The sequence below is a fragment of the Thunnus maccoyii genome, chromosome 10 (genome assembly GCF_910596095.1).
Source record: "Thunnus maccoyii chromosome 10, fThuMac1.1, whole genome shotgun sequence".
Classification (NCBI taxonomy): Eukaryota; Metazoa; Chordata; class Actinopteri; order Scombriformes; family Scombridae; genus Thunnus; species Thunnus maccoyii.
The window spans coordinates 26,287,752-26,312,819 of record NC_056542.1 but is presented as its reverse complement, the minus strand read 5'-3'; the positions used below and the strand labels follow the sequence as shown (position 1 = coordinate 26,312,819).

Here is a 25,068-nt window from a genome sequence, read left to right as displayed (position 1 = left end):
AATTCAGTGAGACTCTCTGGTGGTCAATTAGTATAAAATAAAAGAAGGATTTTCTCTTCTTCCTTCATCTTTTTTAGCTCTAAAACATTGAATAATATTCTGAATATATTTTTTTAAAAGTTTGAATAATAACAATGATAAAAGACACCTTGTCATTGATTTGATCAAATGTATGTGGTATTTCAGTTTTAATTTATGGAAATTAAAGGGTGACAAAGAAAGGGAAAACGTGATGCAGATAAGGAAACCATTCAAACACACACCTGTTCTCTTTTTTTTTATTTAAGAAGGTTTTGATTGAGTGATGAGTTTGCACTCTGACGAGTAGCACAGATGCAATAACAGAGAACCGACACTGCAAATTGTAGGAGTGGTACGCTGAAAACAATGAAAACAGCACGTGATAGATAGCTCAGTCAAAAGGTTAACGGTAACTCACAGACAAAACGTCTTGTTTTTAAAAAGTGCATTCACAAACATGACAAATACTCTCAACTCATGATGTCTATTTTTATGTGATACAAAATATGCATACCTGTTTTAGATTTGTCTGTATTTCTATACATAGATATTTCTTCAAAAGGATCACTTCTTTTTTTCTTTTTACAAAGGTTAAAAGCAGGGTTGTGGTCATAGCAGCTTCGGATATCTCTAGCCTCATGTACATGTACATGTACATGTAATGAGATACACATAATCTCAACAGATATCCAAATAAAACCTACCATTTTTCTCTGTTGTCAACTCAAATGACATACTGTCTTTATTGAAAGAGATATTCATCAGTGAAGCCTGCAGTTTAGAAAAAAAATGGATCAATAAAATGCTTGGGCCATTAAATATATTTTTGTATACCCGCTTTTTTGTCAATATCATAAATACTAAAGACACAGGACAATATTATAAGACAATGCTGGGAGACTAAATGTAAAGATTAAAATAGTTCAAACATTATTTTTTTCAAGTTTTCTTGTTCATGAGAAAAAAAAAAAAATCAGGCGAGCACAGAAACACTATACTTCAGTCTTTTCTTCAGTCTATCCATGGCCCTTTTATATCTAAAAGAGCAATCATAAACAAGGTTGCCAGACAAAGGCCAGACTGTCTTTAAACAAATCTCTGTTCTTTTCTGTTTTAGTCCTGTAAGATGCTTCCCCATCATAAATGAGGCAGGATCCTGGTTTCAAATGAATTCATAAAAGCAGTCAAACATACTGAAAACCAAGTACCATGCAAATCTTGCAAGACGACATATTCTCAAACAAGAGACAAAGTATTCTTCGTATAGGCGAAATATCAAGTGAGGAGGGAATGGGTGAAAGGCAAAGACCTCTAATCAATACTAAATACTATATTTCCAAAACCAAACAAAAAATATTTAATCTGTACATAATATAGTACGCATGAGTTTAGACTGGATCAGCAGTTTCTTTCCTTGTTGTCAGACTCTTAGTCTTTGCCAAACGCCTACCTTGGAATAATACAGAAAAGTCTTTTTAATTGATCCCAATCTCTTTGTTCTCCTCCATAAATCTGGAGAAGGGGCGGCTGGCCCCGACCTCCAGACCTGCTTTCTCCATACCAGACATAGGAGGGCTGCTGCCAGTGTGAACACGGTCCATTCCTCCAGGCATGGCTCCCAATGAAGTGATTCCTGCAGCGCCGAGGCTGACAGGCAGCTGGGTGATGCCTCCATTCTGGATCACAGAGATCTCATTGTTCTTCATGGCCAGGCCATTGGTGATAGCGGCTGCATACTGGTTCCAAAAGCCCGGGTCGACATTCATGGCCCGAGCCGCCAGATCCTTTTGAAACATCTCGCTGAACTTCATGGCATCCCCACCCAGCAGGGCCATGGGATTCTCCACAGACAGTCGCCGACCCCTCCGGGCTGGAGCATTGTTCCACATGTGTGTTCCCATGTGAACCTAAAATTAGCAAGAAAATAAAAAGAAACATTATGAGTGTCATTGTAAACTGAAGATACAACATCCAGGGAAAATACTACATCCAAACAAACAAAGGGAAAAGGCTGTGAGGCCACGAGGGTCTGTGTTGGTCCATATGACATAAATGTCGTCATCTGCCCATGTCCGCGAGGATCCGCATGGCCTCTCTGCAGATGTCTGTGTGCGGCTAAAAAGTTGTGACCATGTGGGCTGTATTCATAGCAAGTGCATCAACTGCACATGTGCTAGAAAAGCAAACTTTAGGTTACTTGCATAACCCCATTTCTCTGAGTAGCATGGGTGAGGAGAACAAGAATGCCTGTCTTGTCTATGGTATATGTGTACTGTATTCCTATTCTCATTAAGCTGTCGCTTTTCTTTTTTCGACTTTTTCGTGTGTTTCAGCAACATACAGGAACTCAGCTCTATTCAGACTGAAAATAGCCCTGTGTAAAACAATACAATGGGCTGTGTTGATGTGGGCATATTACTTAAAGTGCCGGTGACACAATGAAATATGATCCAGCAAGTCCGGTTGGAGTAACAGATTATTGCATTTAAAGGCTGATCCGAAAAACACTGCATAGGGGTTTGTAAAACTAACAGACTGGGCTTTAGTATTCTGGAAAGTTATCATGCTTCAACCCTGTTCACTAGTGCTCACGTGTGGAACGTGTCTGTGTCCACGGACCTCTGAAAAAAGTATGAATGGAACCGCATGCGCATCTGTGGTCCTCGTGCAAGTCTACAGCTGTCCACGGACACAGAACGCAGAAAGTATGACAAAGTCTTAAGGCAGCAGCTACATTTCAGCCTTTGTTGAGACTTAAATCGTGTAAAGTGATTTTTACTTAAAACGGAAATTTGAAAATCTGAAGCTCTTTAGTTGAGATTTAATGCGTATTTTTACATCTGAAATGTATTGATGTTAAAGGGATAGTTTGCATTTTTTGAAGTGGGGTTCTATGAGGTACTTATCCGTAGTCAGTGTATTATCTGCAGAAGTTAAGGAAGCTAAGCAATCTACTGCTGTGGACGGAGCCAGCAGCAAAACGTATTTTAGCCAAAAAAAGTTCAACCTAAAAAAATCAATATCAGTTTAAATGAACACTATATTAGGAATATTTTCACTACTTTCCCTTACCACCTTACAGCCTTTGCCTTTAGCACTACATTTTCTCAACCGTAGAGCTTCTGTATTCCTGCCCATGCTGCACAGTATTACGCCGCAGATCAGCTGTTTGGGTCAGAAAGTGCTGTTGCGTAATACAGTGTGTGGCATGCGTAGGAATACAATACTTTACAAGTTCTACAATTGAGAAAATGTAGTGCCAAAGGAAACGGCTGTATGACGGCAAGGTAAAACGGTGAAAATATTCTAAATATAGTGTACACTTTAACATTATATTAATTTCTTTAGGTGGGCCTTTTTTTGTTGGCTATACTACATTTTGCTGTTGGCCCCGTCCACAGCAGTATATTGCATAGCTTCCGTGCTAATTTTGGAGGGGTGTGGACCATCCATCTACTGCAGGTAATACACTGACTATGGATAAGTACCTCATACAACCCCACTTCAGAAAATGCAAACTATCCCTGTTAAACACATGCTAGTGGTTTAACTACTAACTACCCACTTAAAAAGTGTGTGTGTGGTGGGGCTGTATACAGTACTCCAAAGGCCTTCAGCCAGAATCAATCCCAGAGTGTTGCATGTTACATAGTATGCATCTTTGCAACCAGAACAACCCCATTTATGTACAGTTCTAATTGGTGCTATATCAAGTTGGCACATACCTTCAGATTGCCCTTTGTGGTGAAAGCCCTTCCACAAATAGAGCAGGCGAAAGGTTTTTCCCCAGTGTGTGTACGCTCATGGATTTGCAGAGCGCTGGCTGAAGAAAAATTCTTCCCACATGAGTGGCAGTTGTGCTGCTTAGGAGTGCGTCGTGGGGGCGGGGGAGCCAACATGGGGTTGATGCTGGGGCTCATGGTGGTCTGGGGCGCTGCAGCAGGAACTTGGATGCCCACAGGCAAGTGGGAGTTGTCACTCAGGGACATTGACTTGCCGTGTCCATTCATCTCCATTTTGATCATGTTTGATGCAGTGCTGGCCAAATTAGGAGTGTTCAGACCTGAAAGAGAAGAGGTCAAATTAATATTAGAATGGTGAAACATTGAAACTGAATGGGGTAATTTTGTAATTTGGGAGCCCCAAATCACTGCTAGGCAACTGCCTGATTTACTCTAACTTGAAAATTCATAAATCACACTTCCCTACTGAAGCCCACTCCACTACTGTTTATTTAGTTTATGTATTAATTTATAAAATGTGTGAATTTTATTTTCAACTACGTTTGATCATTTACTGGTTATCAAATAAATTACTCAAAGCTATTACAATAACATTATGGTGTGTGTGATATTGTCATTTTGAGTACATTATTTTTTAGAAATAACTACACATTAAATCTGTATCTATATTAAATTCACTTTATATAATGAATTCAGTGTTAGTAGATTTTGTACATACACACCTCGATCTCTGTTTAGAAACAGCATATTGAAGTGGCTCTCCTCCTTGATAAAGTGCCTGCTAGGTTGAGTGGCGGTCAGGTCAAGGGCCCCGTTGCCTTCAGTTGCAGAAAGCGGAGATGGGGTCTCTGATTTTTCCGACTTCACTGTTGCCAAGCCTGCTGTATTGTTCTCTTGGCCCTCTTCTGCTGTCATGGCACTGCTGTTGTTATTATTGTTGAATGTAGCTGGGGACTTGGATCGCTGGCTCTCAGAATGGCTGTGAGCTGGGGACAAATGCTGCAAAGAGTCAGAGGACTCAGACAAAGCAGGGCTCCCCAAGCTTTGACCTTCAGCATCCCCCATTGCAGACAGGGAATCAGTGGTAAAGCACTCAGTCTCTCCTCCAAAGCTGCTGCCATTTACCGTGGGCTTTTGACCAAATGAACGGGTCATGTTGGCAGTGGAGTCAATCATCTTCATTTGGTTCTCCATAGCAGCAATGCTGGAAATGATCGAAGTTGGTGGGGAACTCCCAGGTGAATAAGGTTTTAATGGGTCCACTTCTCCCTCTTTTAAGTCAGCTTCATCGTCCATAGCCTGTTCCATTTCATCCAGAAGGTCATCATCATAATTACTCATCGCATCTAAGCTCTTCTCATCAAAGGAGAGGTCAGTGTCCATCTCCTGGAGGCTTTCAGGGATTGGGGTGTTGGGGATCTGCCCTCCCATATGCATACGGATGTGCTGCTGCAGCACAACAGCATTAGTGAACTTCTTCTGACATATGGGGCATGAGTGCTGGACCCGAAGTGGGGGTTTGGACCTATGGACACCAAAGTGTGTTTTCAGATTTCCCTTGGTGGTGAATGCCCGCCCACATATCTTGCATTTGAAAGGCCTCTCACCAGTGTGGATGCGATAGTGCATCTTTAGAGCACTCTGGCAGCTCAGAACACGATGGCAGATGACACATTGGTTGGGGTCAGTCATCTTCTTGTCAATGTTCTCAACAAGCTGCTGCAACTTTGATGTCTCTGAGGTTTGCATAGAGTCTAGGAGGCCTCCAAAGGGAAACTTGGCCTTAAATTGGTCTGAAAGCATGGGGAGAACAGGATGGGAGACTGGGTTGGAAAGAGAGTTGGGGCTAGTGATGGGTTCAGTGACTTGGGCACTGCAGGACGATGTGGTGGAGGTGGTGGTAGTGGAAAGGACCACTTGAGTTACTGTAGGTGTGGTGGTGGTGTTCTCCCCTGGCTGAGTAGAGCAGCTTGGTGGCAGGAGAACACCTTCAGGCTTCAAGAGAGGAGGTGCATCACCCCCTAGGCTGGGTTTTGGGGAAGGTGAAGTAGTGGTCATGCCAGAGTCAATGATGATATTAGGGGACAAAGACGCACACTCGCTTGAAGGTGGAGATGGCCTCTGAGGGGACCTGTTGAGCGGAGTGAGGCTTGGAGACTCACCAAAACCCCCCATCATACTAGGCAGTGTGGGAGGTAGCTGGAGCCCGACTGAGGTGGGAACAGTGGGCAGGACAGGTTTGCTGTCTAACCATGTGGTGACAGGTTTTTCTGGGGGCAAAGACATGCCATATGGGATGCCTGAGCTTGTGGGCACATTGTCAAGGTACTCTGGCACAGGGTATGGGTTCATCTGAATATGTGGGTATTTCTCTTTGTGCCTCTGGAAGTGGACTTTAAGATTCCCCTTGGTGGAGAAACGGTTGCCACATATGTTGCACTTGTAGGGCCGCTCTCCAGTGTGGGAACGCAGGTGGATCTGTAGGGCACTGTCACTGCCAAACACCTTGGCACAGAACCGACACTTATGCTTGAAGAAGGGATCCTCAGAGCTGGGCTTAGTGTCAAACACAGACACATTTGGGGGCTTCCCCTTTCGATGCTTCATCAGAGCAGAGAGGGGGTCGAGCGCATTGGCTGTGGCTGCTATACTGGCCAGTGGGTTGGGGAAGATAACGCTGCTCGACGAGCTGTGAGGTATCAGTGGTAGACTGGAGGCAGAGCTCAGGAGGCTGTTGTGGCTGAGTGACGGAGGGGTGGTGGAGTTCCTGGGAAGAGCTGAGCTGCTGCTAATGCCACCACTTCCTATTACACTACTACTCGTGCTAATGTTGTTGTTTGTGACTGAGGATGAGCAGGAGGGTAGTAGAGATGACAATCCGGAGCCAGTGGGTGGAGGAAACACCGAATTATTTGATGATGTGTTGGGGATTGAAGAGTTAGACTGCTGACTGCTACTTTGTGGTGTTTGAGGGAGAGGCCCTTCTATTGCTGAGGTCAGAGGTGAAGGACCTTGGCTATTGAGAGTGGCCGGCAACCTAACAGGCAGCTGATGGACAGGCGGAGTGATGAAGTTGTGTAGCTGAAGCTGACTTGCGACAGGGGGGACACAGGAGGATACAGGCCCCTGATTTCCAGCAGCAGTGCTGTGATGGTGGTTGAGTGCAGGCTGTGAGGCAGACTGTCTGTTCATCAGAGCCACTTGACTGCGTATTTGTTCTATCAGCTGCAGCTGGTGTATCTGCTGCTGCTGGAGGGCCATCAGCTGGTCCAGGATCATGGGAATAGCCATGGTGGATACCCCACTGCCTGCTGCTGCCCTCACACTCTGTGAAAACTGGGCAACTGCAACCCGGGTGCCATGCAGAGTCTCCAGGGTAACATTAGTGCTTGGCATGGCATAGCTTGTAACAGTGGAGGGGACGACATCATTGAGCTGAGGTAGGGAACTGTCTGGCTCAGGGGATGTCACATCTCTCTCTTCAGGATCCATGTTTTTTTCAGGAGACAGCTCCAGCTCCATCTGCTCATCCTCCTTTTCTAGGACATTGACCCCATTTAAGGTTGCTGTCTCTGGGACATCATCCCCCTCACCGGCAGGACTGTGGTTGCCCTCCCTGGGGTCCTCGCTGTCAGCTTGCTCGCTAGGAAAGCTGGGTACAGGGGAGGGCTCTGTGGGGTACTCCTGGGAGGGGTTAGGTGTGTCCTCATTGTCATTCACTATGAGCACCAGTGGGTTCTTGGTGCAGCTTGTTAAATGTTCACAGAAGTCTGACCACTTGAAGAACTCAGCGCAACACTTCTCACATACATGGGTCTCTTCACTGCCACTGCGGCTCTCATTCCCGCTGTCAGCATCCTCCAGCACTTCACCTCGGGCTAAGGGGAGGGGGTCAGGTGAGTGGAAGGGGATAGGGAAGGAGGGAGGAGGGAACAAAAAAAAAGAGAAGAATTAATGAATAAATAATCAATAAAGAATCCACATATTTTGCAGTGCAGTGCTGCAAAGAATTTAACCTTTGATTTTTTTCTCTCTTTTAACATAACCAAAATCAATATTCTTTTTATTTTTTTACTCTGAACAAATTGCCCTAGTTCACCAATTCTCAAGACCCAGGTTTGTGCATTCACACCCTCTCCATAGAGCCAGCTAATAATTTTCTTTGTGCAATCCATCAAATTATGAGGGCCTATCAATTGTGGATACTGCCGCTTAATGAAATTCCATAGAACCTATTGATTTCCAATATTTCATACAATTCACGGCTGCCTCGTCTGTTGGGTACAAATCAGGGCTTTGATGGCCCCATTAGGATTCCCCTCTGCTATCCAGCCCAGTCATTTCCACCTGAATTTCAAATGCCTGGGCCTTTTCATTTGGCATTGCAACGGTAATTCTTTAGCCCTGAGTCTAAGCGAGGGACTGTACTGGAATGTTCTGTTGTTATGATGTCAAGAAAATTGTGTTGCTAAAAGTAAGGGCGTCTTTAATTTTAAATTAAACCTACTTTGAAATGTTTTTTTGAAATATTCTGAAATACAAAACATTCTCTTTCAGTTAAGAAATTCCCAATGTTACATTCTCTCTTTCTCTCTCTCTCTCTGTCTCTCTGTCTCTCTCTCTATCCCATGCTATCAGAAATAAGACTCAACAAATTACATGCTAGTGAGATGGCAGCAAAGTCTCTGATTAGTTACACATGTTTAATCACAGTTGTAGGAAGCCACTTCCTCTTCCACATGCAACCATCAGAGTCAAACAAGCCGCTGCAGGCTCTGAACATTGACCTAATTCACACCTGATCAAAACCATGTAATAACAGCCTCCCTTTTATGTATTTTCTTAAAATTTCGGTGTGTGTTTGAGTATCCTTACAGTCTGTGTGTGTGAGTTGTTTGTGGCTGTATACATACGCCCTTTTCATAGGAAGTGTGCTCAATCACTACCACAGCATCCGGCACATACTTTTTTTTTCAGTCTTGAGTGTATTCAGTTACACTCAGAGACCCACCATATATCATATATAACTATTTACCTATAAATCAAACTATTTACTATACACTTTATACTATAAAAATGTTTAGACAGTGTCATAGACATTTATTGCAGATGAAAATGATTTGTTTCACAAAAAGATGGACTCTAAAAAAATCTGCTATAAAACAAGGTTAAGTTCTTAGGTGATTTTATAATTGCTTAACTTAGTTAGTCACCAATAAAGAGGCTAAAACCAAGTTAATAATTATTTGCATGTGTGTATGTGACTATAACTAAAAATCCAAAAAAGAAACATCTCTGAATAAAGAAACTGCTTTCATTTTTTCATTACTGTTTGCACTAATCATAGGAGTGCAACTCACCCAGAAGGCTTGACCAGCTTAAGCTATGAATTAAAAAGATAAAAAGAAAATGTTTAGGGTGGCATTACCTCTAAAAACTACTAGAAAATACTGCACATTACAGACTGCACATGTTTATACAACATTAAAGGTCTTACTGTGCTTTGTAAGTGAGTGAGCATACGGTGCTCCTGCTCATTTTAAAGGTTAAAATGGAGTGAGCCATGGTGAGGCAGACATGAAGTATTTGTGCCAATTACAGTGACTCATTAGTAAAGAAATTCATCACTCCTGTAATTTCTGGCCAAAGGGGGCATGAGCTATCAAGGTCTGGTGTCTGTAACTTATTAATTATCAACAGAAAGGCTTTGGACAGGCTCCGTGTTCCTATCCTCATTGGGGAGCAGGGCTGACAGAACAAGATATTATTTAACTTAGTCACGTATGTTGCTAGGTTAAATTAGAGGGAAAAAAACGCTGATTATAAAATATAATATGCTACACATTTTCATTTTTCAGATGTGCATTATATCCTTTTTGTAATATCAAGTCACCTCCCCCATGATTTTCTTCTCACCAGCCTGTGAACTCAATATAAAAATTCTATTAAAACGAAAAAATAATTGGTCATTTTGTAAACTTCTCTTAAAAAACATCACCAAAAAGACCAAAAATCGACGAGTGAATAAGAGCAAGTGACTGAAAAATTCAGCGACACGTGACAGCAGGCTGAAAATCTCTTTAGCCCAGCAGCGGACAGCAGAACTCATTTCCATAATTGAGGGTTGAAAGGTCAACACAAATGAGTAGGCATTGTGTTGAGCTGATTAGTTATTAGAATGGTATTACTGTCAATCTCTTTTATTCATTCATACAATTACAAGTGGGGGCCTTTGTATGCCTGTGACCTAACACACACACACACATACTAACACACACACACACACACACACACACACACAAACACACACACACACACACACACATACACACACAAACACACGCAGACATGTTTTTTTCTCGCACACTTTTGTAGACACACAAATTAAATGCATATGTATAGAGATAAACACCTCTAAAAGGCCACATACACACATATACACATGACTTTTTCTATCACTGAAAAACGCCTGCCAAGTGGGTGAATAAGTGTGTTTGCTCAGGCCTACCTTGTTAAATTTACTGTGAAGTGCTGTATTTTTAAGTTTAAACAAAAGATAAAATGGGATTTTTCCTACTTTAAATTATATTTAGGGAATTTAAAAAAATCCTGTTTTTAGTTGAACATTTTCTACCCATGTGACATTTTCAGTTTTGTAGCAAACTGCATTAAAGAATATTACCAAAAGAATATTGTGAGGATTTTTTCACAATTTTACATTACGATCTTGTAGCTCAAAATGCTGTGACTAACTCGTGTGTTCGCTGCCGTTTGAAAAAGTTTGAAGGAAACATTCACTGAATCAGATGCAGGACAGTCGCTACACAACATCGCTACAATTAGTCATTATATTACAATACAACACATATCAGTGTAACACCTGATTATTTCTATGCTTCCACAACCACTTTGGGTGCCAACCAACAGTGAGGTGCCATCATGGTGAGCAGCTGTATGAAGGCGACATTTTGTGGTTGTTATGTGTTTGCAAGACAGTGAAAAGGAGAGAGTTTGTGTGTGTGTGTGTGTGTGTGTGTGTGTGTGTGGTGTGTGTGTGTGTGTGGGGGGGGGAGGTATTGATTTTCCTATAGCATGAGAAAGGAAGGGATGAAAAAAAAAATCCAATCCGTTTTTCATTCCTCTAAGAGTCTTCATTTACTCAGATGCAAATATTAAGCTGAACGCGGTCAATGGGGGGATTGTAGACATTGAATCTGTGTGTCCGCTATCTTGCTCAGCAATCTTTGGCATGCTAACTGAAACCGCTAATCTGACATATTATATCAGATGAGGTATTCATGCTTTCCACTGATTCTGTGAAAGCCACAGAGCCGTGCATTGAGCGAAGCATTGAGCAATTACAAATTCTCCCATTCTTAACCATTTCCAGATTTACTTAATGAATACACACACAGACAATGACACTGGTAACATTTACTCCATGATAAGGTAAAGTCAGCTCTATCTCATAAAAAAAGAGATTATTTTAAGGTTATTGTATCTTAGATTTAAACTTTTTTTGCAGCTCAAAATATGTTTGTCATACTGTATGTTTGATTTGATTCACATAAACACAAGCAGTGAGTACTATAATCTCTAAAAAAGCGGCTGCACTTACAGCCTTCCTTGAACCGCCCCTCCTTCTGTCTGTTTAAAATGCATTCTTCTCAAGCATCTGAGGATAGCTTAGGACCCTTAAAGAGAGATGCATCACTGTAGGACCAGCCCAAGTTGGATGGGAGTGGAGGGAGGGAGGGGGGAGGGGGGGCAAAAAGGAGGCCTGCTAGGTTTAACAATGTTGGAATTCTTGTGCCAGTTGCATTTTCCATTAAATTATTTTATTACACCTCCATCACTATATTTGATAGAGAATCCTTTTTTTTGTGATACATTTCTAAGTTATTTCATATTTTTTGACGGACAACTTCGACTGTTGAGTTGTGTGTACTTCGCTGCATTTTGATTTTGTAATTTATCAATGGATCAGACAAAAACACAGAAGAAAAAAAAATTCTTTCTTTTCTTTGACTGTGCATTTTTGAGAAGTGTTTGTTCTCATTTTTAAAATAATCTTCCTATTTGTCACAGTGTAAATTCTCCTGGAGGTTTATTGTTTGTGTGTAATTTAAAAAAATAACAGATCTTTCAAAAAAAAAAAAAAAATACATCTACTATTCTTTATTATTTCTGCTCTTGCACAGTCCCAGGTATTGTAATGTCTCTGTGGCTATTAACGCATAAAGCATCCCCTCGAGTGATTCCATGCAGACCTGCAGAGGCTTGAGCGTCCTCAGCATAGCTCTGTGTGTGTCATCGGCCTGGTCAGCCCTACAGCAGAGTGGTACAGTCATATCTGCACTAACAGAGGGGCCTTTGTCATTGCCTGCAGATGTGGAGCAGCCAAAACATTAACGATTTGTTTGTGTAAGCATTTGCAATACAGTATTCAATGACGGCACTCTGTCCAGATGACTGTGTCACCCGTCAAGATGGGCTCGCTGTCTCTCTGGATCTGGATTTACAAAAGGAGATCGAGATGAGGAGGAGGCTTTACGATCTAATGGATGCTCATCCTCAGCAGGCCAAAGAGAAATTCAAAAGTATTTGTCTTTTTAAACGCCGATCTGTGCTTCAGCTCCCTTTCAATTTAGATGCTGTTTTTGAAATTAAAAGGCTGTACTCTTAACACCAAGAAAACAAAGCACCGTCATTATCAAATGGACACATTTCAGCTGTCAAACTGCTCCTGCGTGACCTTTCCGAACATTTTCTGAAGCGATCAATGCTAAAATCATCAAAACAAACAAAATGATCTGAAGAAAAAAAAAAACCACTCATGAATCATTTTACCTCTTCAGTTGATGGCTTGTTAGCTTTCTCCTAAATCCCCCAAAATCTGCTGTCTTGTCTAAAGTTAAAAAGTCCTTCGCTCTTGTCTAGTCCTTCCTCTCAATCAGGATCTTACTTGTTCGTGTGTGTGTTTTCAGTGCTGAGTAGTAATTAAGACACAGCCATATTTGAGAGCCTTCTCGAAGACATCTTTGGCACAACTATGTGGGTGGTCCACAGGCCTGCACCCAATGGTGAGAGGGGATTAAAACAAAAGCCAAACAAAGCCCCACTGCAGGGGAAGTGGGCAACAACCATGTTGTCACTGTCAGCAGGGATCTTCTCACTATATTATATTTTTTACACCCCATAACTACATCTCTGCCTCTAACATTATGTTGTAGAGAAAGGAAAAAAGTTCCACTTAAACATTATGATGGTGTGTGAGAATTCAGTAAAGATTTACACATTGAATACATGTGGATCCGACCCTCACCAACACTGAAAATCTGTGAATAAAACACCAAACTGAAAACTGAAACCTCTCTATGACATTAAAACTAATGTGTCCTTCCTTAGATACTTACTAAGATAATTAATATAATTTTTATAGTGCAGTAATGTCCTGAAATTTTACTTGCCTTGGTTGTGGTTGATCCTGTACATCTCCATCTATAACTAGATACATTTAATGTAGTAAAGTCCTCTAAAAAGGTGTAAGCACAAGATGGAAACAAAGTGTGTTCTTACACAATTTGCACGCTACCGCCTCCCACACATTCCACAATGCACACCTTCAAAGACACTGGATGCAGAGGAAGTGGTGGCAAGATGAAAAGCCCGTCGCTGTTCACACTTTCTAGGACACGAGTAAGCTGTGCTGCCAAGGTCAACGGCACACATGTTCTAATTGTACAAGGAGCTTGACATCTAGCGGCAGGACCTGGCTTGCCGAGCTAGACAAAGGTTAAGTCAGCAAGCTTTATAAAAGCACTCCTAAGCAGCCCCCCCCCCCCCCCCACCCCCCCCCCCTTCCCAATCCTAACACACACACACACACACACACACACAACCCCCCATGCCTCCGGGGGGCAAGTGTCCGGAAGGCCCGAGGGGGAGATGATATGCCAGACAAGGGCTTGTTGGCACTTAATTTTATTTTTTCATCTTTTCAGGGATGCAGCACATTAAAGAGGTCCTCACTGAGCTGCAGTGGACAACAGTGAAAGAAATTCACACACCAAAAAAAAGTCACATCAAACTGAAGATTTGGAAAAAAGCTGAACACACAAGGTGATCTAACATTGGCATTTAAGATCATAACCAAACTCCCTGACCTTGTGGATATTTTCTTGCATGATGTCTATTTTCATGAAATGCGCTACAGACAGTGTGTGTCCTTGAGCTTTTAGTCTGAACAATACTCGGATACTTGACTTTTTTTGTTCCTCTTTACCATTCGCCCCATAGTATATAGATTTTAAGTCTAAATCAAGAAGCGACTGACGATTGGAACTTTTTGAATTCCTTCGACATTATATGCAATGATTTGTCAAGCCAGCGATCAATAGTGTCGTCACGAGCTGCACCACGGCAATAGGCAGCGGAGAATCTGATCATGCTGCAATGTTACACTGACAGTCTGACATTTGTAGCTGGTCTGTAAGGTAGCTTTGGATGAGACATGGTATTATTAGGTTTATCTAAGTGTGTATGGGCTCACTGTGCTCTGCCAAAGGCTTGGGATTGTTTAACTGCAACGTCTGTCCTGCGTGAAAACAAGCGAGCCAGTATAGTGCTCCAACAAGGATAGGCAAGAACATTCCACAGCCACTTCCAGTCTTAAGTACAATGGCATAGAGACTATAAGTTACCCACAACACAGTCTGTGTTTGAGTATCTTTATTTTAAAACTACACATATACCCCTATTTATGCAGGAAGGTGTTAAAATGGAGAAAATAATAGAAGAGAAGAGTGTATATATTTTTCAGAATTCTACACTAATTCGCTCTCTTGGTGGATTTATCTTTACAGTGCTTCATGTTTTATAAATTGCAATTTTTTTTTTTTTTTTAAAGAAATACTTCCAACGTCTAAATAGTCCAAATGTCAGGTTTTACTACAGAAAAGGAAGTTCATTTTTCATTCCGTGATCCTACAGGAGAGCAACCTGATGGACGTTTCGTATCTCTGACCAAAATCTTGGGACAGGTCACCTCAACATTGAAGCAGAGACAATGTTGCTGTTAAATTGTGAATCGCCCTGAAATCATAAATCCACAAACTGAATCACAACAAAAGAGACAAGGGTCATCAGTGTGACACCAACATTACCCCATGCAAAGAGAGCTGCTCCCCAGAGATTACATCACGCATTTCTATTATAAAGACCTACAAAGTGTGAGTGTGACTAGGTGTGTGTGTGTGTGTGTGTGTGTGTGTTGGCCAACATGGGTAAAGATAGCGAGGTATAAATAATAGCAGTGATTTGTTGGGAACATCAAGCTTTATGGACACTCAACATGAGATGCATCTTTTTTGGTTTGGCTGAGAGAAATGAAAAAAAAGGTGCAACAGTTCAAATACTAAGAAAAGTGATTTTTTTTATAGTAAATCATATTGTTGAAGGATGTATGTTTGACTTACATAAAAAGACTAAATTAATTTATCTAAAACCTCATATTTACATTTTGATTTTCCCAATATTTAAAACATCTATGTAAAATATAACAATTAAAATGCATGTTTAAATTGTACACTGAAAAACATTAATGCATAAAATGATTTTTGCACAATAATGTAAGGAAAATAATATCCCCACAGTTATCGTGCTATTTCTATAATTCCTACAACGTTTCACCTTGCTTAAGATCTGACTTTGGCTCTATGAGGATCATTCTATTGCGCAAAAGGTTGAGTCTCCAGACTAAAAGATGAATGAGCCTTTTTTTTTCCACATGGCGAGGACGAGCTCTGTCAACCGATCTTGTCGACATTGTGAGCAAAAGGGAACAAATCAAGTGTGCTAAATTTATGTGAGGGGGGTAAACAAAAACATTTCCATAACAAAACAAGGCTTCGACCTGCAACAGAACTGGCATTTTGCTCCTCGGAGAGCCAGACAGGCGCTGAGGGACAAAAGACACTAATGCAAAAATAAAAAATCAAAAACCGTTTTTTTTAAGAAATGTAAAAAATTAAAAATGTGACGTCAATTAAAGGATTTGCTTGAATATCTGCAGAAGTCAGAATTTGATTGCTCTTAGAGAGATATCGAATATTTTTTTAATCAACTTATCAAATTGTGTGTATGCACGTCTGTGCGTGTATTTTGGTGTGCGCGCATGCACATACAAAGTCAACTGCATAAGACTACAAAGACTCCGATATTTTACATAAAGAAAAGCATTAAGTCATTTTTAGTTTGAAACAGGCCTTTCAAAAGGCCTCCAACACATAAATGCTGCAAGTGTATACTGTTTGGATTATTGTATACATTCGTTGACATCAATCTTAAAAGTCATACAAGCCGGGATGCAGGTTAAACTGATTTTTGGGAATAAAACAAACTTGATAACTGTATCATAATAGCTTAATTACGAAAAATTGCATCTATATTTAAGAAATTAGTTTTTATCAGAAACCCAGAAATAATCCAAATTAATCCAAAAAATACTTTTCATTGAAGGTAAAACTTAAAGAAAAGAGTTTTTAAAACGCTCCTAAAACAAAGTGAAGAGACAGCCAGCAGTGGTGTGCAGCAGAACAGCTATAAGGAGAAGTAGTGTGTTTGAAAGAAGAACCTGGATAAGAGACCTCAGCTGATCAAATCCACTCACCGTGCTCGGAAATCACCTCGGCTAGTGCGGGATCCTCGTCCGACTTGAGGTGCTGCGGCTTGGCTTGCTTGCGACGGGACATGCTGCTGGCGTCAGTGCTGGCGATGCTGCTGCGTTTGCGCTCCGAGATGTCTCTGCGTTTTGCAGATACATCAGCAAAGAGCGAAGGAATCAACACACAAAAAGTTCGCAAACAGTCTGGTAGCAGGAGAGGGAACAAAATATCTGAAATTAGCCGGTGTTGCTGCTGCCGCTGCTGTTGCTGTGCGTTGGATTGCGCATGTCGGTATAATAATTATGATAGTGAATAATGCCTCGCGATTAATGGCACCGTGTGAAGGTGGGGAGGATTGGCTGGAGTCCAGCGGACGCGCATTGGATATGGTAATGAGGGACGGACTAAGCAATTAGCCGCTTCACTCTCAGACTTTATCCGTCTCTTTTCTCTTTACTATCCAACCTCCCCCCAACAACACAACACAACACACCAAATCTCTTGTTATGCCCGGCACTCGGGGGGGTCTTCAACAGGGACCGTCAGACTCTCTCTCTCCCCCCCTCCACCTCCTTTCACAAAGCGCACTGACTCACAAGTGCTGAGGATTCACCGCTGCATTTCTTCGCGAAGTATCTCTCATCTTCATCACTCTGACCTTTATGATCCCACGTTTATCTCAGAACTTCACAACGTGTCTTCTTATAAAGTCTATCTCGAGATCTTGGCTCAGTTCTCGCACTTTCTCTCTCGGTAACTTTTTTTTGTTTGAGTGCCGAAGCTGAACACGCACCTCCTTCTGATATGAAGCGATGTTTACAGTCTCTGAGATGTTTCAGGGCTTTAAAGTTTTCTCTTGATGGACATCTCTCCAGTAAAGTAACGGCTGTTTGACTTGGTACACGGACATCGGTAACCGGAACGTGGACAGGACGAGTGCAGGTCTTGACAATAGCAATAAACTGTTACCAGGGTTTTTTTTTCTAATGGCGCAGCTCCGCTCTCCAAACTTTGACGCGCGTCTTCCGAGAAAGCGGTGCCGCGATTAGCCACAGTCCTCCTCTCAGTAACAACACGTATGTCAATGTGAGCAAAAACTCGTTTGTCCCGTAAAAGAGAAGTCGCTTCAGCGTGGCTGATCGCGATGAAGTTCCTCTCGTCCTCCTCCTCTCGCAGGGTTTAGCTCCCGGTTGCGCCTTCGCCTCGGTGCGCTCTCCAAAAGTGGCTTTTCTTGATATTTGGCTGCCAAACACTCAAACACCGCTTGTTTTTCCAAATTAAAGCTTCAGTTAGTGCCTTCTGTTTGGTCGGTTTGCCGGCTCATACCGAGGCCAACTTTGAAGTTATCTTCTGGCAGCTCACTAGTAGTGTCGGTCTCTCGGTGCTGGGCATGGCTCCGTGTGTGTGTGGGACTGCGCTGTGTGAGAGTTAACCCCCAAGCAGAGGTTCAGCCCATTGCTTTCAGCCACCACTAGGATGTACCACCACGTTACTGTTCAATGGATCGTCCTCAGACTCCAGTGTGAACACCCAGATTTGACCTCCCATCATATAATATCTCACAGCTCTCACCAGTCGCCGCCTGTAAGGGATAGGCTGTCATATTAATCTCGCAGAGTATTTTTTTTTATGAGAGCGGCGACTTTGTGGGTAGACGGTGAGCTTTTCATCACGACTTCCAACCTTTATGTTAACTTTATTTCTAGTGTATTAACATTTTACGCGCGGTGGCGACCATTGGAAACACAGTTTGTCCTGTTTTGACAGTAATCACATCATAGTGATTTACTGTAGAAAATTAAAACCTATATTTATAGCTCCCTGTAAGGCTGTAAGGCCAATTTAAAACATGACATGAACATAATATAAATACATTTTTTTAAAATACTTTGTAAACTTGTCTTTTTTCTACTTTCTTTTGGTTAAAATCTACAATAGAGACGATCTTGTGCATTGATGCGGACTCGATGTGCTACTGAATAAACATATTAACCCTCTGCAAATTGTTATTTGCATTCAAATGTCTGGATGCATGGAGTCACAGTATGGTGGGTAAAGGATTGGAAGGATTAAGATCTGCGAGCTCGCGTGCCATGTAAATAACAAGAAAAAATATGCTTATTTATTATTGAATTAACATGATGTAACGTGTGGAGTTATTATTAATTTTAAGTTTAGCACACTTCATAACATAGAATATGCGTAAAAGTCTATAATGCTTGCAATAACTTAATAAAAAATAACCTTGGAAATTATTATTTGTTTGCTGCCAACACGTGACTTGCGAAATTCTTAATACATTAAAAAATCATTTCACTGTAATGATGGATTCTGAGCTTTTTTCAGTTAGAGGGGGAGCTCAGTTAAAGCCTCCCCCCTCCCTCTCTCTCTCTCCCTCTTGTCTGTTTGACTTGTCTATTCCCCGGTTTCCACCTCATATGAGAGAAATCTGTTGACAACAAGGTCGTCCTGTGAGCAAACTTTCTTTTTTTTTCTTTTTTTATTCTTCCTCTCCTTCTCTTTCCATCATCCCCTTAGAAGTTATGTCCAAAGGCTCTGTTATTATCTGGTATTAATAGATGCAGCCCCAGGAAGACAAAATCAGCTATTGATAATTGCAAGGAGTATACGGCAGCTACTGTATCGATCGGCGTGTCCTCCACTCCCCTGGTACTGAGAGATAAGGAGACACACTCTTTAGAGCAATATAATTTCTTTTGACCTATCTGCTTGCTACAGACTTATGATGAATAGCCAGAGTAGCTGAAGTCCTTTATCACCAAAGTTACCCCCTTGATATAATATTGATTCTTTATAACTAGCTCGCCACACAAAAATCAAACTGTCCACTTGGCCATCATCATCATCAATATCATCACAAAGGCGGAGGAATGAAGATCCCTGCGCCTCTAAAGGCGAGCCTTTACAATCTCCTCTGTAGGCCTAATCTTTATTTTGCTGATGATGAAAGGAGAGGGGAAACGAGGCAAGGTGCCATTTAAGACGAGGTGCCATTTAATCCGGTATAGGCTACACACACACACACACACACACACACACACACATACAGGGAGAGAGGAGAGACAGAGGGAGAGAGAAACAGAGAGAGAGAGAGAGAGAGAGAGAGAGGGAGAGAGAGAGGGAGGAAGGTCCGGTGTGATCAGGACTGCCAAACATCTTGGACTTCCGGAAAAGTAATTAATTTGGTGTGAAATGTTTGATTGACAGAATGTGTCTGTCTTATTTCGGCTATCTGCCTCCATACATGTCCCAAAAATATTTTTAAATAACTGATACGATTATACAAGAAAAAAGGTCTATTCCTTTATGGATCTATTAAAATTATAAAATGAATTTGGAGAAGCTAAATGCTAAATATAAAAGTAATTGCGCATTAATTTGCTGCGGTGGAAAAGTAAAAAATGCGTGTTTGTTTTATGATACAGCTGATGCCGGATGCGCCTCGGAGGTATCTTTTAACCTTAAAGGACGGGCTGTTTTGCTGCATAGCTGGAGCCCCATAGAGGCTATTACAACGGGGCCACTCTCTCTATTCACCGAGAGAGGGGAGAGCACTGGTGGCGGAAGGGGAGGTGGAGGGGGAGGGGGGGAGACGACAAGGGATGGATGAAAGGAGGAAGGGAGGGAGGGAGAGGAGAAACGTGTAATCACCCAAACAACCATTTTTACCCATTTCACCCCCTCTGGATCTGTGTCGCAAGGTAAGAAAAAGGCTACTTGGCTTCTATACTGGCCCTCTCTGCATCATAAACTGCATCGGCTGACTTCTGTAAGAACTCCTCTTCCTCTCTCACACTCTGCAGTCTGCCGTCAGGTTATCTGTCTTTCACTGCGGATACCGTGAAGGGAGGCCTGGCCGTGAAGAAGACACCAAGAGGTAAATGACGCTCGCATTTTTAATGTATTTTTTATGGGTCGTTGTGCGTCATTGTAAAAGAGGAAGAGGCTGTCAGTCTTGAAGTTGTCTATTTGAAGTCTTTAAATACGAGAATGTAAGTATAGGATTTTGTATGGATGTTTGGAAGTCCGCATTTTGAAGCATGTGGTTGTACCGCTTCTGTGGCGCAGTCTGAAAAATTGAGTTCCTTCAGTGGCCAATCAGACGTCTTTGCGCCGCCGCAACTGGTGCCAGGACGCATTTACACACACCGCAGGCTACTGTAGCAGCCTATGGCAGCCTATGGCATACTGCTGAGGCTTCGATCTGCACCAATCAGAGACGAGATGTAACTTTTTTTTTTCTTGGTATTGGAAGATAATAATCACAGTGTCCCTGAAGACAAGTCACTACAATGTTCCTGAAATACTTCTATAAGCACTCATAGTAAGATTCTACTCATTATTCGGTTTATAGTGACCTTATTAGTACTTATTTGCCTTGTTTTATCTCCTGTATTTACCTTTATAATATCCTTACATAGTTTTTATGGGTGTATGTGCCAATTAATATTGAATTTACTAAACCTGATACTGTGATATTTATTTCATTTTATTATAATATTCTTATAATTCTTCAGTTGAGATAAATTAGCCTCATCAGTGGTTTTTAGTGCCCTTATAATTAATGGTATTTTTGAAAATCCACTTACAGCTGCAAAATAATAATCTTATAGAGACTTATTATCTGTCAGTGACTTTAAAGTGATCACTTTTTTTTTAATCCTGTAGTATTCTGTCATGATTTTATAATATTTCTGTATTCTTCTAGTACCTTTTTGGGTTTGTCGTGATATTAGACAGCATTCTTTTTAAATGTATTATTGGAAATGGTTGTCTTTATAAAGATTATGATGACATGGGCTACTTGTTGGGGTTGTGTCATATGAAAGGTTTTTTTCAGTAACGTGTTGGATGAACCATTGAGGAGGAATCCTCTCTGAGTGTGTGTAGTATTACTCGACACTAAGCGAAACTATAGCAGCTGCTTGTCTGAATGACATGATATGAGTGGGTTTTCTTTCGTAACATGTTTTCTAGCTTTGCTCGGCGCTACACATCAATTTGTTGGATATGTAAAACATGCACACACATACATGCACACACAATTTGATACATAATTGTGGACATCATGCATAAGTAATGACTATTGTAGCTGGGACTCTACTAAGTGGCAACTGGCTGTGATCCTGCACTGAAAGTGGAGTGTTTTACTCTCACATTTATCACAGAGTCAGAGATTAGGAGGCATTTAAATCTGTAACCCTCTGATCCGTGAACTGTTTTTACATCAGACATAGGTGAACTCAACCATAAATTTTCAGTTATCATATCATGACCTGCTTATCTTGTTCCAAATGAGGCACGCTGAGATAAAATGTGACAGGCAGCTTGTACCTGAGATGAGCAAAATTTGATCTGACTGGTCCAATCAGAGCTAATTGAAATGAATTGAATCAACCCATTTCTTCTGCTACTGTAATTAAATTAGTAGCTGGGGTGTAATTGGACATCGAGTTGGCACTCGAGAGGAGATGACAAAATGCTCATTGCTGCCACCAAAGGACTATGTGTCAAATTCAGTGTGAAAGGCAGCACACCAAATGCTGGCTGACACATTGACAAGGCTGGTGCTTCGCTAGAAGTGTCCACAAACAAAACTGCCAGACTGAAACACTGTCTCATATGTAGGGAAATATATGGAGATCTGCATATGAGATGCCAGCATTTAAGCAGATTTTATATACAGTAAGAGTGGACATGTGTTCAAAGTACATATAGTGCATTAAATTTTAGACTCCAATTATTCATTTTATTCCCCAGAATACAGTTTTAGTTAAAAAACCTAAATGACTCTCAAAATACTGAAATGAATTTAGAGTTTGCAGTTCTCTAATGAAGGGTGACCCTCACAATCAGTAGCAGAGAAACTCAGATCCAGGAATGTGATGAATATAGAATTTACTTAGAAGATATTTTAAACAGTTAAAATAATTTGCAGGGTTTTCAAAGTGTATTTCTATAGCTGTGGTCGGGAAGAAACCTCCATCATGTCAGAGGTGAATAACACTGACTGCCTGATATCTGATATTTAATAAAACTTTATAATGGAAGACCGATATATTAACCTAACCCTCCTAGACATAGATAAGAACATTATTACATTCTGATGTTTGAATGTTAGGCCCTGTATCAAATACATGACATATCAAATGGGTGTTCATAGGAAAGGAAGAGGTTTTACTGCTCCAAGGCCGTGGTCATCTGTGGCTCTAATGCCATTTCCAAGAACAATGTGCAGAAAAGGGCTAAAGCCGCACTGATGACACTTAATCTCATTGGAATTCCTTGTCAGGTTTGACCTTGGAAAGATATTAGCCACTCGACAAGTGACTGCTTGTGCATGTGTGTGTGTGTGTATGTGTGCGTTAGGGGAGGGGTGCCTGTCTGCATTTATGTGATTGTAAGTTCCTATTTGTCCATGTGTGTACGTCTCTGTGTGTGTTTTATTAAATGTCTTTATAACAAAACCACAGGTGAAACATGCTTCACAGCGATTTCAGACTCATACTGTAATTTTACAGTTAGTGGACACGTCAGGATCTCCTTTGACAGTCTTAGTGTCAGAAAACATGCTGCTTTTGCTTGGCTGTATAGCACTTCTGATATGTTGCTGAAGGTGGGGTGGGAGAGAGAGAGAGAGAGACCATGCATGTGCATGAGAGCAGCCAGCAGCCAGACCAGTGGGCTGCAGGGATCTGTGGCCCAGTGATATGTGTGCCACATTGTCTGTTCAATAGAGGCCTTTGAATTTTTAAACAGCATCAGTTACTTCATACTGTCATTGTTTTGGCACCATTTGCCTTGCTTAATCCTGGTAAGTGCATATCTACACTGTCTTACTGACGGTGTGTGTGTGTGTGTGTGTGTGTGTGTGTGTGTGTGTGTGTGTCAAGACATAGTACATGGATAGATTCTGTACGCTGCATCTTGATTCAAAGCCATTGAAAGTCAGCATATTGGTAAATGTACGGTGAGTAGCTACCGTTGCATGTTCCTTGTAGTGATTAGACTGCCATTAGAAATGTGAGTGTGTGTGTTAGTGTGTGTGTTAGTGTGTGTGTGTGTGTGTGTGTGTGTGTGTGTGTGTGCAAGTAGGGGAGTATACATGTAATCGCATGCCTGTGCAAGTGTGTGTGTTCTTGACTGCGTATAAATAAGAGAAAATACAGAAAACAATAGATTAGTAGAACCATGCTCTGCATTCATCTGATTTCTCAAATATTTAAACCCAGCCAAGTTTTAACAACATCTCACTAAGGTCAGAAATGTGTGTTTCTACATTTTACTCCTGAAATAACACACACACTAAACATTATCTTCTATGGCATCAGTTTGATCTCAGTGTTCCCACTGCAGAGTGGGATATAAACAATACGAGCAAGGTGAGGTCGATGCCAGAAGGCCTATGTGCTTTAAAAGCAGCAATTGAAGAGTTCAGCTGATACCTGTCGTCAGTGTTGAAGTGGAGATGGTGTAAAACAGTATTGTGTTGCCACTAAATGGAACAAAAAAAAGGCCAATTCTGACTTGTTTAGAGGAATTAATAAAATAGTTGGCAAGAGTGAACATGGTCATGTTTTTCGGCCTGCATTTATTGCTCTTGCAGTAAGATGGCAGAAAATGTGCTGTATTTCTTATGAGTAAGACAGACATAAAATTAGCCAGCATAAATAATTGTTTGAGAATAACATGAAATAAAATTGCTCAGAGTGAGAACAAAACCACCCAGATTTAAAAAACAAACACAAAAAATTCATAGAGAAAAAAGACAATTTTGCAGATCGTTTTCCTCACAGACACAAGCAGAAGAATTTAGGAACAACAGTTTAAAATGAATTCTGTGTGCACGGTGTGTGTGTGCGTGTGAAGAATTACCAGCATAAAGTGAGGTTTTACTGTTCGAACAGTATGGTTTGTATAAATCGCAGAACTTATTAAGATGATGAAACAAAAGTCTTAAACGCTGTGGGAGAGAGTTAGCTTTCAGATTTTACATTCCTCCATTTACAGTCCCGGATGCCCTGCTCGGTCTGCAGTCCTTCAGCCTTTCTCTTTCTCTCGCTGTCTCCGTCTCCAGGGAGAAATATTTGCACAGTGAACCCTTTTCTGTATACTTTCTATGCTCTTCCCTCTTTGTCCCTACACTGACTTATTTATGGTAACCCGCTAATGAGCTATACAGTCCTTTGTAGTGAGAGACAGCATGTGTAAACATTTAGATTTTTTCCTTCAAGTACACGGCGAGATCCACCAAATTAAAGGGCACAAAGTGAAATGAAATCACGGAGCAACCTAACACCTGATCAAATACAAGGTTAACCATGCAGTGTTTTGTGTTTTGCCGTGTTAATGCCCTATGTTGCTATCAGTCTGGCGTGTGTTTTGGAGGACTGCCAGCCAGTGGAGGAAGAGCACCTATTTTGTGGAGAGGTAATTGCTACACAGTAGCCTCTGATTGCCAGGATCTTTCACTGGGAACGGCCCCGGCTCCCTTTTCACTTGCACCAACAGCCTGATTACAAATCATCTTATTGATTTGATGAGTGCAAGATGTTTGCTAATAACTGTTCTCATACCATCTGTTAATCTTTGTTGTGATTAAAGAGGTAATCCCAATA

The 25,068-nt window shown here is 41.3% G+C and overlaps 1 protein-coding gene and 1 long non-coding RNA gene across 5 annotated transcripts in view; one reads left to right on the top strand and one right to left on the bottom strand.

Moving 5' to 3' along the window:
* Positions 1 to 323: 323 nt before the first annotated feature.
* sall3a (spalt-like transcription factor 3a) lies at positions 324 to 18,151 on the bottom strand. Its single transcript, XM_042422780.1, has 4 exons — positions 16,435 to 18,151; positions 4,487 to 7,642; positions 3,747 to 4,084; positions 324 to 1,928 (listed from the first exon to the last, which is right to left on the bottom strand). Exons 1-4 carry the CDS (start codon positions 16,514 to 16,516, stop codon positions 1,497 to 1,499), a joined length of 4,008 nt encoding a protein of 1,335 aa, XP_042278714.1. The 5' UTR covers positions 16,517 to 18,151; the 3' UTR covers positions 324 to 1,496.
* Positions 18,152 to 20,083: 1,932 nt separating this feature from the next.
* Positions 20,084 to 25,068, top strand: part of LOC121906184 — a 62,716-nt gene continuing 57,731 nt past the window's right edge. For all 4 annotated transcript variants that reach the window (XR_006098564.1, XR_006098563.1, XR_006098562.1 and 1 more), the window contains exons 1-2: positions 20,084 to 20,151; positions 20,254 to 20,327. This is a non-coding gene — a long non-coding RNA (uncharacterized LOC121906184). The remainder of the gene's footprint in view (positions 20,152 to 20,253; positions 20,328 to 25,068) is intronic.

Coding starts and splice junctions, on each gene's coding strand:
- sall3a (XM_042422780.1), bottom strand. CDS start 16,516: ATGTCCCGTCGCAAGCAAGCCAAGCCGCAGCACCTCAAGTCGGACGAG. Junction 4,085..4,486: donor GTTTCTAAACAGAGATCGAG/GTGTGTATGTAC, acceptor CTTCTCTTTCAG/GTCTGAACACTCCTAATTTG. Junction 1,929..3,746: donor CCACAAAGGGCAATCTGAAG/GTATGTGCCAAC, acceptor TGCTAATTTTAG/GTTCACATGGGAACACACAT.